This window comes from the organism of the source record quoted next, unplaced genomic scaffold, assembly GCF_019419815.1.
Source record: "Pyrus x bretschneideri cultivar Hongxiangsu unplaced genomic scaffold, Pyrus_bretschneideri_v1 Contig36, whole genome shotgun sequence".
In the NCBI taxonomy this organism is placed as follows: Eukaryota; Viridiplantae; Streptophyta; class Magnoliopsida; order Rosales; family Rosaceae; genus Pyrus; species Pyrus x bretschneideri.
The window spans coordinates 1,387,729-1,403,707 of NW_025999679.1; the positions used below are offsets into that span (position 1 = coordinate 1,387,729).

General features: G+C 36.9%; 1 protein-coding gene across 1 annotated transcript; it reads right to left on the bottom strand.

Annotated features, from left to right (window-relative positions):
• Positions 1-10,221: 10,221 nt before the first annotated feature.
• On the bottom strand, positions 10,222-15,979 carry LOC125480799. The gene is made up of 10 exons (XM_048591917.1): positions 15,662-15,979; positions 12,724-15,487; positions 12,284-12,619; positions 12,109-12,195; positions 11,795-11,947; positions 11,360-11,523; positions 11,132-11,279; positions 10,837-10,959; positions 10,659-10,746; positions 10,222-10,515 (listed from the first exon to the last, which is right to left on the bottom strand). Exons 2-10 carry the CDS (start codon positions 15,001-15,003, stop codon positions 10,328-10,330), a joined length of 3,567 nt encoding a protein of 1,188 aa, XP_048447874.1. The 5' UTR covers positions 15,004-15,487; positions 15,662-15,979; the 3' UTR covers positions 10,222-10,327.

Genomic DNA, 15,979 nt, shown 5'->3' on the forward strand with positions numbered 1-15,979 from the left:
GTGCATGTGGAAGATTGTTGTTGTGATAAGTGATAAGTGATAGGTGTATGGTTATGATAAGTAGATGAGTGTATGGTTATGATAAGTAGATGAGTGTATGGTTATGATACGGAGATGAATGAATGATATATTAAGTGATAAATGAATGATATGTGGTGAGTGATAAGTGAATGGAAGTGATAAGTGATAAATGTATGATATGATAATTGAATGATATGTTAAGTGAATGATATGATAAGTGAATGCTTTAAGTGTTTAAAAATAGGGAACTAAACCCTTCCTTGCATGGCAAGGAACGGAGACACAAGGAAACACACGACAATGTCCTAAGGTTGCAAGGAATGTTGTTTTTGTGTTCTAAAATGCGTAGGAGTCTTCAATGATGCTTAAACATGAGGTCTTTTAGGATTTAACTTTCCTACTTCAAGTCTTTAATTTCGTCCATCCTCTTGGCTCCAAGCATATGATATCCATTCCAATCTCTAATTTGCTCCAAAAGGCTCCAAAAGGCATCCTTTTGCATACCTTGCCCTTAGAACCTGAAAACACACAAAAGAAGCATAAAGGACTAAAATAACTAGAGAAACATAACGTAAATGCACGAGAACAAGCCATTTAAGTTGCATGAATATGCTCCTATCATTAATTTAATTGTTTTCCTTTTCTTTCTTTTTTTTTTGTTCTGGTTACATAATTTATTTAAATAATAATTTGTCACATCCCGACCCGAGGTCCACCACATCCCGGGCCCGCTCCACCACCATAGCACGATATTGTCCGCTTTGGGCCTCAACCACGCCCTCACGATTTTGTTTTTGGGAACTCACACAAGAACTTCCCAGTGGGTCACCCATCATGGGAATGCTCTCGCCTGAACTCGCTTAACTTTGGAGTTCCCATGGAAACCGAAGCCAGTGAACTCCCAAAAGGCCTCGTGCTAGGTAGGGATGGGAATATACATTTAAGGATCACTCCACTGGGCGATGTGGAATCTAACATAATTACTTTTTTATATTAAAATTGCAACTCTAATGAACGGAGGAAAAAAATAACATTTATATATCAAATAAAAATGTACGTACAAGTAAAAAGTTTAAAACCAAGAAAAAATAAACCTATAATATATTTGGTCATTAAATGGGGTCGTCTGCGGGTCAAGGTGCCAGTCGAGGTGCGACTAGAGATAGAAGTTGGGCTATTGGACGGGCTGCGAGTTGGTGTGCTAGGGAGGATGACGGTCAGGCTAGTGGATAGGCTAGAGATCGACAAGTTATGTGGCTTGAAGGTGGAGGGGACCACAATGCCGGGCAGGAGACGGATGCCATTCAAGCTGAGGGCCTTAACAATCAACACGAACTTACTCCTCAGGTCGGCCAGTTCATAGGTCAATTCAGTGATGTCAAGGCCCTTTGGTTGTGATGATGATAAGGCCCCAATAGGGCACTAACGAGCCTGCCTCATCCCCCGACAATACTTCCCCAGCCTTCGCCTAAAGATCGTATCCAAGGTCTTAATCAAGATTTGAAACCCTGCATCCTCGGGCGGAGCCACAGACTCGATAGGAGTGTCCAAAGGAAGCTGGGAGGCAGACTTCTGAAGGACGGTCTGGGTCCCTGTCCATCATCATCAACTATGACAATAAGACAGAAGGGGATTGGTAAGAATTAATATTAAATTAAATTTTGTAATTTTTGGAAGTGTAAAATAGGAAATTGAAAGGAAGTACTTACGTGCAGTGCAAGCTCATCCCTATGTCCTTAAAGACATCTATCTCTGGAAATTTAGAACCCTTTGGAATAAAAGCAACAAAAAAAACATAAAGACAACGGAAAATAAATTGAATATTTGTAAGAAATTGGATGTGCGAATATTAAACTCTCATTACTTGTCGTCGTGCCTCCATCCTATAGGAGAAGGGTCTCGAACCATAATGGTGGAGAAGAGTTTTCTTATACCGGTTGATTTTGTTCTCTTTCGCCTTCTTCTGTTAACATAAAATAAACGTATTAGTGTAATATTTAAGGATAATGAAACAAACTTATAACCCAAAGTAGGAATAATTTTTAAAACAATTAAAATTAAATAAGTAATACATATATAAAAACGTACCACACAGGCGGGGTCCTCAAAATGGCCGCAGAGCCACGCCAACTTGTCCGCCCAATCCTCCAACTCTAGCGAGCAACCGTCCTCTAGTGCGACCTCCGGAGCATCAAACAACTCATAATATTTGTGGAGGTCTCTCTTCCACTGCTTGTACCACTCATAAAACAACATGTCCAGGTAGTTGTCCATCAACTTATTTATGTCGTCAAAATTGTAGTTTGTCTACAATTTATCGAGTATTAAATTAAAATTGAAGTCAAAGTTGACAAAGGAAAAAAAAATTAATATAAAAATAAAAACTTGATATATAATTGAATAAAACAAAGTTAGGAACTTACCGATAAATAGTTGCAGACTAGGTTCTTCGTCTTCGCTGGGATCTCGTGCCACGATTTTCACAACATAGAGCACTCGATCCTAACGACATGTCCCACATCATGGGCCAATGTACTATGCTGGTCTGCTGTAGGTGCAACATGATGCCTCTCATCGTATCCTATCGTGATACGATCATTTGTCACCCGGATGACATGCCCCATCTTTAGCTATTGGCAATGTCTCTGGGTATTTTTCTTAACTACAAAACAACAAAACAAACGTCAAACATTAAGTTAAAAATTTACAGAAATTTCAACAGGACCTCCCCAACATTTATACCAATTCCCAAAACCTGCAAACCGTAATAAACAATAAAGCACACAGGCAAGCAACATTGTGAACAATTTTTTAAGGGATGAAATATCTAAAACGCATCTTTTTAAAGATAAAAATCAAGTTCTATAAATATGTTTAACTAGTCATTTAGCTAGGTTTAGATTTTTCTTCTCCGTTTTTTTTTTTTTTTTTTTTTTGTTAAAATAGCAAATAACTGCATTTGAATTAGCTAAATTAAATGGATTTTATTAATTTACCTAGGCGGGTGGTGTCAGATGCAGATGTTGTGTCTGGAGTCCGGGCACATCGATGAGTACGACGTGCATTAGGCGGAAGCACCACCGAAGACGTCGATGATGCAAGCACTTGTGCCACGCTGGGTCCTCCTGACGCAGCCATGGAAGGGTCCACTATCGCTGGAGTGCTCCTCGTAGTAGGAGGTGGCGGAGAATGTGCAGGGGACCCACTGCTTGCAGCCATTCGAATAGATATAAGGCGAGACATCTACAAAATTAAAAGAGAAAAAAAATTTAAAATTAAAATTTTAAAATTTAAAATTTAACTATTATAGGTCACATGGGAGAAATATAGGGAGACTGGGCCTGAGTGAGGGAGAGAGCAGGTGAGAGAGGGGGAAGGTGGGTGGGAGAGAGGAAGACGGTGGCTGGGACGGAGGAAGAGTGCGACTGAAAGAGGGAGAAAGCGGCAAAAAGAGGAAGTGCACGGTCGAGAGAAAAAAGAAAATGAGGGGAGAGGAGGAGAATTGTTTGAAATAATTAAAACAAACACCTTTGCATGACACACGGTTTGTCGCGCAGAAGTCCCACAGTTATTCGCATGACAAAGCTATTCGTCGCGCAAACCCTAAAGTCATCGCGCGTTTTTTGATTTTTCATGGAAATTTAAATTTTTCAAAGCAAATTTAACGGTGCGCCAAATATTAGAAGTTGCGGGACCGAACATGAAAATTAGTCACGCAAATAAGCTTCGTGCGACGATTATTTCAATTATAATATTTATTCTAAAAATAATTGGAAACTTAAATAAATTAAATTAACCCATTCAATTATTTAAACAAAAAAACATGAATTAAAGCCTAATTAAGTCCAAATACATAACCTAGAAGAAAACCTTAAAGCTAAATATTTGTCCTCAAAAACATAAATTTAAAACTACTGCTTCGTTGGTCCTCCATTCCGCTCCACGTCATAATGGCACTGCTTGTAACCCCTCCTTAACGCTTCCTCCATCAACTTCATCAACTCTTCATTCGTATCATCAAGAGTATAGTTACACTGTTACACATATATGCAAATAATTCATTACAACATAAAAAAACAATTTCACAAAATTAATTATTTTCAACAGTTGTCACACTTACTAATAATTGATCCATCACCGCCTTCTTCACATCCTCGGGCACATATTTCCAAGAACGCCACTCAGCAGTAGGACAATTGTTCCACATTGCTACCCCAATAGCATGCGCAAACTCCACATATTGCTTCATATCATAGTTTCGAAGGGCATGCTTTGCTGCTAGTTTCTTTCCTCCATTCGAGTCGGAGCCGTCCGGCTCCTAATGTCCTTATTATCTGCTATTAGGTTACAAAATAATGTGAAAAAAAACTACAACACAATCTTTGGTTATAAAGAACATGTAACACTTTATGCAAGTAACTGTTCGTCTTGCATTCAGGACTACAACCTTTGAGGGATGAACTGGCATGAAATAAATACGTAGTAAATACTTAATAAATGACATGACTTCAACGCCACCGATCATGGATTTGTGCGACGAAGTTTCGTCCCCCAAAGTTCTGTGCGACCAAACTTTCGTCGCATTATTAAGCGGTAAATACGCAATAAATACGACGACTTAAAAGCCAACCGATCATTTTACAATGTTTTTGCACGACGAAATCTCATCCTGCAAAAGTTTAGCGACAAACAGTTTCTCAAAATACTAATGTCAATATTATAGTATTTTAGAAATATGTTCTCAAGACGATACAAAATAAATATAGTCTATTTATTCTTCCTAATTAATAATAATTCAGTGTCATTATTTAATAAACCTTAAATAGACTAATAAAAAAAAAAAAAAACTATTCTAATCATCCGCTGGTCCAACCACTCCATGTCGCTCTGCATCACGGTCAACATCAAACTTCAACTCCCGAAAACGATACTTGAACACAATGCCGATGCACTTCATCAAATCTGCATCACTTTTGTCAATGTCCCAATCAGGCTGATGTGCAAAAATAAATAAATTATACACATCAATATTATATTTTATCTAAAGAACTAAATTATTATTTAACTAATTAATAATTTACACATATTGCTAACGCATCAATCATGACCGTCTTTATCTCCTCAGGGACGTCTCTCCAAGACTCCCAATTCACTCTGCAATTGTCATGCACCAATAACCCGACATCGGCCCTAAACTTGTTCACCATATCTGACTTCTCATATCCTACTAATTTTGCGTAAGTGATTTGGTGGCAGCTCTTAGCAAAAGAAGTGTATCGAACGCATGTCACAACTCTTTTCTTTCTCTTGTCTACTAACAAAATAAAAACTTATACTAGTCTACTTAAATATTTAATTAATTTACACAACCAACAAAATTTAGTATGTATTACCTTTCTCAAAACCCTCACCTTGAACTTTCTTTGACGAAGGACCACCAATGTCTACCATCGCATACGATAAAACAAACAAAAATTGGAATAATAATTCGGTGAAAGTAAAGAGTTTTCGAACTGAACTGCGTTAAGACTAAGCGAAACTGTCAATTTAAAGGAATTCTAGTTTTGTCACGCAAAACCATGGAGTAAATACCGCATTCAACACTTTGACCAAACAACTGGCAATCTAGTAAATGTGTGAACCTTAGCGCGACGAAATATTTGTCGCGCAAAGTGACACACTCTGTATCAGCCTTTTACACCAAAATACAAGCATTCACACATTTTTTGGTGAACCTTTGTGCGACGAAGGGTATTTTTTTGTCCCGCAAAGTCATTTTACATGACAAAATATTGCGTCGCCCAAGCTGTTTGTCCCCATTAAATTATTTCTGACGAAGTTGCGCGATGAAATTGTCTATTTGTCTCGCTAACCTATTTTGCGCAATGAGTTTGCTTTTGTCACATAAAGTTTCGGCTATATCTAAAGAACCGCACTTACTGAAAATATGACTTTAGCCCTTAAAACTTAATTTTCTCCACATAAAACCCAACATAAGTTTTTTACTTGAATAAAACCCAATGACTAGATTTCACATCAGCATATTCATTAATTATATTTGGCTTCACACATTTAAAACTTTTCGGATGCCTAAAATACCCCTATTGGAATTTTTTTTTTTTTTTTTGATAAACCCTATTTGAATGTTTGATGTACATAATTAATGCCCTACGGATGGATGGTAAGGGAGAATTAATGATTTTACAAATAAAAAAAAACATTAATGTTATAAATTCATTGCCTAATATATAATAACATAAAACTTGTGTAATATATGTTATTATACATGCTTAATTAAGTCAATAAAATTTTATGTTACATATTAATGTAGGTAAATTATTATTATTATTATTATTATTATTATTATAAATGCCTGATATATGTAAAATTCATGCAAAATAATTTACCTACAAAAAAAAAAAACATTTGATTTAAATAGTTCACCTACTATTAAAATTTTAAAATGTTAGATTGCTTAAAAAAATAATAATATACCCAATATATGTAAAATACATGAAAAATAATTTACCTACATAATAACAAACCCATATATGCAAAATACATGCAAACTAATTTACCTACATAATAAAACAATATTATTTTGTTTATTACTAATTTACCTATTATTTGTACATATAATAATAAAATATGCCATATATATATATATATATATATAATATGGATACATACAAAATAAAATATCTACATAACAAAAGAATGCTATTTGATTCAAAATTAATTTACTTACAAAATAAAGCAATGTTATTTGATTCGGAGCTAATTTACCTATTATTTGTACATATATCTTATAATAATAAAATGTGTCAAATATATGTAATAATATATGAAAAATAAGTTATCTGCAAAATAAAAGAATATTAATTTACCTACAAAATATATATTATTTGCTAATCATAAATTTACATATAGGTAAATTAATTACTTTAACATATATGTTAGTACTATGCATATATATATTTGAACGTATAGTAATACTATATACATATAGTATTTGTTCATCATAATTAAGGTGAGTAATAACATTTATTGATTTGATTTGAATATTGTGGCATAAGCTGTAAATATTTGGTAATAATAGGTCAATTACTTTTTTACTTGGCAATCTTTTTCAAATTTGAGTTTTATTTAGATGTTTAGAATTTGGTAAGTTTTTATTTAGGAAATAAGAGTTGTAAAGATCTATATTTAAAGAATCCAACTTACACACATCATAGAGGGAACAAAAGGGATGGCAAGATTTGACTGCTTTAACCTTATGTTTGCCATTTTCTTTTTGCATGTTTAATGGGTTGATGACCTAGCTGGGGTGGCACTTCCAAATATCAGTAAGCCTAGTGACTTCTTAAAATATCAAACTTTAAGGGAGTCATGAATTCAAATATAAAATAAGATAGACCGGCGGGCACACAATTGATGTCGAAGCCTTTTGACCAAATTCATACGTTTCTGGCAATTTAATCGAACATGCTGACATGCTTGCTCCCACAAAATACTTGGCAATTGCCCGCAGTTTGAAGATTTATATATATGTGGATTCTTATTTTTTTTTTTTAAATGGGGATAGTTGTGAGTTTCACACCATATCAAACTTTAACCATCCGAACCGTCTATATTTCAAGTTTCATCTCATAGATCATCCTTACAAAACATTAGCTAAATCAAAAATATTTGAGACATCTAATTGACAAAAACTTTGTTCTCTAAGAAACATTAAAATTTCATCGTAATAATTAAATTTGCAACATGGTTTTGGATTAAACTTAATTTTTGCAAGAATGATTTATGAATCGAGACTTACAAAATTGACAGTTCGGATTGTTGAAGTTCGATGTAGAGTAGGTTCCACAACTAATCCCCATTTAAAAAAAAAATTGAAGATCACTTCCCTTAAAGGACCTGTGTGTATATATGTTATATATAAGTGACTTGAACTAGTTAACTTCATGTAGATGTGTTCTTTTCTTTCAATTCAAACTTCTACAAGATCCTTCTAATTAACATGTATATTTGGAGCCAAATCTTACATCTTTGGTTAATTGTGATGAAATTAGTGTTATTCCATCCTGCTTGATTAAAATTAATTGACAAATTGAGAAGAGGGTTCTATACTATACAAAACTTTATATGGCATGGTTCTACTACTACTATGCCTTCCCATGTTAATAATAAATATCATGTGAAGAAAAAATCGTACAAAACATTATATTGTTAGCACAGATGTCACGATGATGGTCCACCGTGCTATTGCAAGTCTTTCTTCTCTGAGTGGGAAATATTCTTAACAAACGAGACCCGACCAAGAAAAACTGACACTAACATCAAGGTGCTAATCATGGAATATTAAGTCAGCGCTTCTACAACCGCAAAAGAGAAGAAGCTCCTTTTGGGTAACGCAATTAAGAATCCCATACCAACGAGATGTAATCATGGCATGTCCACAAAACGCACACTCGGGGGCTATTTTATTTGCTTCAAAGGTCCAAGTCCAAGGTCAGAACTCAGAAGCAAAGTTGGTAGTCCTTGTTTGGCAAGTAACTTAAAGAATTGAAATTGAGAACGTGAGTGCGCCAAAGGTCAAACTTTTAACCAGTTGTTTCTTTGTTTTCTTTTTCCTATTTGGATCACATCCGTTAATTGCTTGTTCGAAACAAGCGATACTGAAAAAGAGGCGAATCAAACACAAGACATCGGATACAAAGGTAAATGTTTAAACAAATACGTATATAGCAAGCAATTAGCGACGTAGTCTAATATTTGAATGAACGGGCATGTCCAGTCTCTGAGTTTTTTGTGGGACTTGGCTTCCATTCCATGAGTAACCAAGCACACCATTATGCATTGATGCACTACATGGTAGTAATTATATCCCATATTAACAACGTTTAACATTTGAGGGGGACAAGATGCTTGCTGACATGCTAACTAAAGCCCTGCTGTCGATCTTCGTGTGTCGATCAATGATCGAGTAATATATGACTGTGCTTTTTGTAATGAGTCGACTTTCATTAAAGATAGGATTAGCCACTAAACTTTGATGTTAATTATTAGTATTTGTTTTCTATTTGTGTACAAGTTTTTCAAGAAGATGATAGCCATATATAGAGAAGATAATTGGTCCGACGGATATTGATGGGAAACAGCGATGATGAAGCACAACGTATTTCCCACGTGCTAAGTTTCAGCGCATGTTTGCTGGTGTTTATCTTTGAAGGTATATGAACAAGAACAGCATATATCTTAAAAAATGATTTGCCTAATTCTAAAAGCTTTTTCTTTTCATCATTATCTTTCTTCAGTTTGTAACAATAGCTAAGAATGCACAACCTATAACGAATTGAACACACATGTTTTACACGTGTATACTTTACTTTTAACACTTCATACGAATCATTTTGTGTATTTACGGGATTGGTAAATGTTTTCGTTAACACTTCAACTAAAGGTACAAAAGAGTGAACGCTTTTGTTATCTTGGATGTATATTGCAAAAGAACGAAGAATTGGATAGATGACGTGGAAGAGTGCATCGGATGTGCTATACGACCATTGTAATGCCACTAAAGTTTAAGGGAAAATCTTATAAAACGAAAAAAAGGCCAGCAATGTTTTATGGCACGAAATGTTGGGCGGTCATCAAAAATCAACACGTGCAAAAAATGAGTGTAACAGAGATGAGAATGCTCTGTTGGATGTGTGAGCACACAAGAAATGATATGATTAAGAACAAGAATATCCGAGGTAAAGTAGGGGTGGCCACAATCGAAGGTAGGATGAGAGAAAACTAATTGTGATGGTTAGGACATGTAAACTAAAGACCTACAAATGCTCTAGTTAGAAAATGTGATTATGAGACATAGTGCAAAAGGGGTAGAGGAAGACCTAGAAAGACCTTGAAAGAGACATTAAGAAAAGACATGGAGTATTGGAGGTTAACAGAAGACTTGGCGCAAAACCAAGTATAGTGGTGTTCTAAGATTCATACAGTTAACCCCACTTAGTGGAATAAAGCTTTGTTGTTGTTGTACAGGTTTAGTAACCTTACGTGCGCGTGTATACACCTAAAAAACCTCCAGCATCTAGATAACAAATGTGTGCATAGAAATAAATGTTTCAAGTTGTAAGATCAAATGAAAAATACGAAAAAGAGGAAAATTATAGATTTCATTCATGTATTGATCAGTCTACAAGGGTCTACAAAGGTCAAAATTTTACAGGAATATTAATTGTATTATGTGCTGAAAGTATTTCTATGTTAGTGAGTCAGACTTACATGACGACTTTAAGTTTCATCTACTTGCAAGACTAGGCCGCTTTTTCTGGAGTGCCGTTGACATGTCACGCAGACTACGTGTTATCTCCGTGAACGATGGACGATCAGCAGGATCCGGTGACCAGCATTGTTCCATTAGATTTTTCCATTCAGAATCACAACGCTTTGGAATAGGCGGCCTCAGTGTGTTATTTACAATTCCCCCTACAAAGAAAGTCGATGAAAATAGAAACTCAGTAATTCAGATAAAACGATAAGTTCTTTATGCAGAACGAAGTCTGTTGAGGCGGTTAAGAATGAATTTAGATGAAACAATCCTTTAAAGCTATACAGGCTAGAAAACTTACCAATAATGGCACCACAGTGCATGTTAGCGTATGGTTCCTCCCCAGTCAGGATCTCCCACATTACGATACCAAATGAGAAAACATCAACCTGTCAAAGAATGAACACCCAAATCATCAAGTTAAAACACTTAGGCATGATTTGCTCAGCCTCCATCACAAAAATAATAAAGTTCCTAACCTTCTCAGAGACCCCGTTGCTGCTCCCACTTAATAGTTCTGGTGCCATCCACGGAAGGGTTCCTCGCACGCCACCAGATACTAGTGTGTTGCGCTTAATTCTTGACAAACCAAAATCTCCAACCTGCAGAAGGCATTCTTGGCTGGTCAAGAAAAGGACTTTTTTTTTAAGAACTACTTATTAATATCTTTTAATTGAAAATATAGCAAAACCAGTAATTATATTTGACTCCACTGTCAAAAAAAAATTACGGAAGACAAGAAGGGTGTGCTACATTCTGTATTGAACCAATTACCTTGCATATGGGCCGTTCGGGATCCCTCAAATTAACAAGTAAGTTGTCAGACTTCAAATCAAAGTGAACAATATTTTTGAAATGCAAATACTCCATGCCAAAAGCTGTGTCCATTAAGATTATGAGCCTCTTTCGACGATCAAGCACTCTGCATGAAGAATCTGAAGACTGCATAAATCTTTTAGTGTTAGAGGATATATTGCACAAAACAAAGATGGATCAACTAACCTATCTTTCCTTATTAGGACATGCCTCAACGATCCATTCACCATGTATTCAGCTACAGTTGCCAACGTTCCTCCACGCCCATCAGGCACCACCCCATAAAATGCTACCACATTTGGATGGTGAAGGGTGGAAAGAATCTTTGCCTCTCTCCAGAAGTCCTTAGTCTGTCAACAAGTGAAATTTGCAATGTCATTGTGAAAATATTTTCAACTGTTGGATCTACATTTAACCCCCAAGCCATTTTGTATATACATCTCCAGGCACTGGGAAGCTTTAACATAAATTTAGCCACCAATATCAATTTTTTTCTTAAATTTATCCATTAATAGCCTGCATGTTATGATATAATTTACCGTACAAATGATCACAGAATGTAGTGTGAATTTTTAGATATGAAATTCCGAATTTTGAAAACTAATGACTATGGGGACCAACCAGTCGATCTTGCTCTGATGATCTTCCAGAGAAACAACTCTTCTTTATCCTCTTAATTGCAACATCTGTTCCTCTCCATTTGCCATGATAGACAGTTCCATATGTACCGGATCCTAACTCTTTCAGTTCTTCGAGATCATCATTCTTTATGATCTGTATATATAGTAGCTGATTTACATTAGAGATGGTTTAAAAGAGTGATGCGAAAAAAAAGCATTGCATGGTCGAGAAACAAATCAAGCATCCATCAGATGTACAGAAGAGATAAGTAATATCATATCATCAATAAATCCATCAAGATAGTAGCTCTCAACCTGCAAACCATAGTTGCCTGCTTCCATTTCAGCTATTGCGACATCGCTGATAGTTTCATGCATATGACTGCCATCAGCTGTCATAGCCTATAAAATACAAGATAGGAGCTCTAGTTTACCACCGGAAAAGTACCATAAAAATCATTGCTCAAATTCTTATAGGGATTATGCTTACCTTGTTATCAGATGCTGGGGCTAAACTTCCGGTCACTGTTTCTCCAGGTGATGAACAATCATCACTGGCCTCATATTCTATATGCGAGACATGATAGACCACTTTAGAGGCAGGGATACTGGATGGTGTCATATTAATCAAGTCTTCTACAATAACCACCGAGTCTGTCAGTTTGTTGTCATGCCAATAATCCAGTGGCTGTAACTGGGCGGGGATAGCCTCTTCACTGTTGGTTACTTCGGAAGACTGTCTGCTGAGACCTTCATTAGGATAATTCATTGGTTCCTTGTCATGGAGAGAAAATTCTCCGTCTGGTGCAGCAGTTGTAGCCAATTTCTGAATAGGTTCCGATAGTTTGAAATGAAATTATCAGCAAAGCTTAGGCAAATATTCAAAGCAAAAAATAAATAAATAAAATTGGAAAAGGCACAAGTACTTACAGATGTGGAGACTAAGAACTCCTGAGATGCAACAGGTGGTAGTTCACAGGACCAATGAGAAACTGGTTGACTGCTAATTGTCTCAGCTGTAGCACACCGCTGATCCCAAGTACAGTTTTCACTCCTAAGAGAAAACTGAGAAATTGTGTCAAGTCCATAGCCTTGGGGGCCCATATTATCTTCAGAACCTTCAGTTTTGGGGTTTGATGACCCAGATATCCCACTTCCAGGGCATTGTGAATGTTCTGAAGCTAAACAACCACTGCAAAGACAGTTTGCATTTTGTTCCTTCTTAAATTCCATGACAATATCATTTGATGTAACTTCAAAATTTCCTTCGAAATGTGTCCATTTTTTATCAGCACAAGTGTCATCCATGTCTGTCTGGTTCAACATCTCCAGAGCTCGTTCAACTTTACATTGGTCAGGTCTCCTGACCGTGAATTGGTTACCGTATTTAGCAATTTGAAGTTTCCCATCAAGAATCACTTTCTGTTGCACAGGCTGTTCTTGTAAGGACCTTTGTATCTTCAACGAAGGTGATTTTTCTAGTCTATATTTCAGTGAGAGCACTGGGATAGCTTCTCCTTTGGAGGTCATCTGAACATGTTCCTGCAACTGAGAGTCAGAAAGTACTGCATGCATTATTCTGTGATGAGAAGCATCTCTTTCACCAGACCCTGAAGATAGTCCCACTGTATCTTCAGGACGAGAGATAGACTTTTCTGAATGGAGGGCCTTTTCCAGAATCCCAAGTCTCTCAGATTTCATACCACTTTTTCCATACTGTGCAGAAGGCACAAAATTTTCACTAAAGCTACGATTGTGGGAGTGCACAATGTGGGACTTTTTAGTCCAGTAATTTTCAGCCAAATATTTGTTATGATGATGGTGATTTAACAACGGAGGCTCATGATGAAGGTTATCATTATTGTCCCCTGCATCAAGATAATAGGTATTGTCGCAGGGAAGTTTTTCCATAGCAGAGGGAGCAATGTCTCCACTACCATCACAATATGATCGATCCAAATAAAGCTGCACATTAGGACTCTTGGGATCTCTATGTTGGAGTGGAACGGGAGATATTGGAGGGGATTGATTAAAGGACTTCTTTGGGATCTGAAGAGTAGCTAAGAACTGAGGAGCTGGTTTAGGTAATGCACCCAACGCGTTTGAGGAACTGGGGCTATAATCTTTGGTCTCAAAATATGCAGCTGTAGGAGAGTCTCTATTAAAGGTTGGACTATAATCTGACATATTTCCGTACTGGCTAGTCTGGCTGGCCAAACTTTGCCCGCTAGAGCTTTTCCTAGGACTTCGGTCTAACATACCATTAACAGCAAAAACAAATTCGCAGTCAGCACCAATTGGATGTGTTACCCTTGCCTCGACAGAACTTGGGATCTCCGTTTCAGATAAAGGTACAAGGAAGAGCCTCAGTCTTTGAGAACCCTCGGTTCTTTCTAGCTCATGATATTCCTCTATCATATGAAGAAGGTCCTCGTCGGAACAAACAGATACAAGTGCATCAAGATCCTCACCGGGAAGCTGGTACTTGATAATGTGATGTTGGTTGCAAATTGCAAATGTCTTCCTGATTAGTTCCTCCAAATTGGTACCATTGCGAATAGATAAAATCCGTGTATCTCCGCCTACATATCGGAGCTTCCCATCATTTGGCCGAGGCAATATTCTTCCCCCAAAGCTGCAGAGAAATTTCATTTTGAAAGATAAACCATCAGCAAATACTTGGCCATGAGGAGTGTATGATTGAGGGGAGTCCACAACATAAAAAGGAGGCGTAGTTGGTCTTGGCATAACCCGATCACGATCAACTTCACCCGCAAACTTACCCGATGCTTGCGCCATAGAACCATATTCCCAGTAGTATCTGCTCATGTTACTAGGATAAACATTTTTCTCTGCGTCCACCAGAAAACCTTTAGGAGCAACTGGACTAAAATCTGAGAATTCCGAACTACAATCGGAATCTATTCTCTTCACCCTCATAACGCCACCAAGATCCTCGTAAACCGGTTTAGGGTGTTGGTTTATATTAGAACCCAACTTTTTCGACTGGGGTTGATCAATTCCAGTCACTACTGGGGCTAATCTTCTTTGTGCAATACGATCCTGCAGAAACTCAGTTGAAAATTCCTCACCAGTCTGTAGACAAACATTAGTCTCATTTTCGTCTGCAGCATTTCTGCCACTTCGAACATCATCTGTTGTATCTCTGCACAACTGTCGACCAGAAGTACCAGGAACCTCACCAGTCATGGTCTCGAAAGAAGTTCCACTTCATCTAAGGTTTATCTATGAACACCCCCTATCACCTTTCAGTGTTAAATCCTCGATGAAAATCATAATTCCAAAATGGATAATGCTCAAAACAATTACATAAATCCATCTTTAAAACTCATTCCATGATGCACCTATGAACACTCTCTGCCCCTCCTTAACATAATTCTAATTCTTCTTTCGGAAAAATTGCCAGAGTGAACTTGACATTAAACCCCAAATCGCTCAACTGTGTACAAATTCCTTGATGGGCGATATCCATAATTTCTGTCAACATAGAAGTCACCATTCAAGAACATCCGAAACCAACAAGATCACGTATCATTCGCAATATTAGCCATCACCGGGTTTCCATAACGAAAGATAGCCTAAGAAAATGGTGCAATAATTTTCATAGAGCGGATTATCAATGGAGAAACAATTTGCAATGACGAAACCAATGCAATATCTGTATCCTCGCTACCTAAACAAATAATTTCCCATATTAAAATGGTTATTCTGTGTACTTTCGACAAACATCTAGCGTACAGAAGTGAAGAAAATAAAAATATGAGAGCCAAAGCTCACAGAGGGATATGAAAACGAAAGAACGAACATGAACATGCAAAAGGAAAAAAAAATGTAGCAAAATGGGTACCTTTGTGATGCTTAAAATGCGCTGATCAACGTTTGAAATCGAAGCTCAAAGACTGGTGCACTGGGATTTCAGCATTTCGGATTAAACCGGAGGAAAACGAAAAGAGGAAAATGGATTTAGGAGTTGGGGTTTTGTTGGTTTAGAGAGAGAGAGAGAGAGAGAGAGAGAGAGAATAGAGGATCGGAGTTGAAGCAACAACAATTACGAAGGATTACGCGTCATTACTGCAGGAAATGGAGGGAAAGGACAGGGCCTAACTGCTCTCAACCTATTTTTGAATGAATTTCTCCTCCTTTTTCTTTTTTGGAAGCTATTAGA

What these genes read in the sequence shown, in the direction of transcription:
- LOC125480799 (XM_048591917.1), bottom strand. Translation starts at nt 15,003, where the DNA reads ATGACTGGTGAGGTTCCTGGTACTTCTGGTCGACAGTTGTGCAGAGAT. An exon ending in CATCAGAGCAAGATCGACTG is followed by an intron (nt 11,524 to 11,794) that starts GTTGGTCCCCAT and finishes ACTTGTTGACAG; the next exon opens with ACTAAGGACTTCTGGAGAGA. An exon ending in GCACTGTGGTGCCATTATTG is followed by an intron (nt 10,516 to 10,658) that starts GTAAGTTTTCTA and finishes CTTTCTTTGTAG; the next exon opens with GGGGAATTGTAAATAACACA.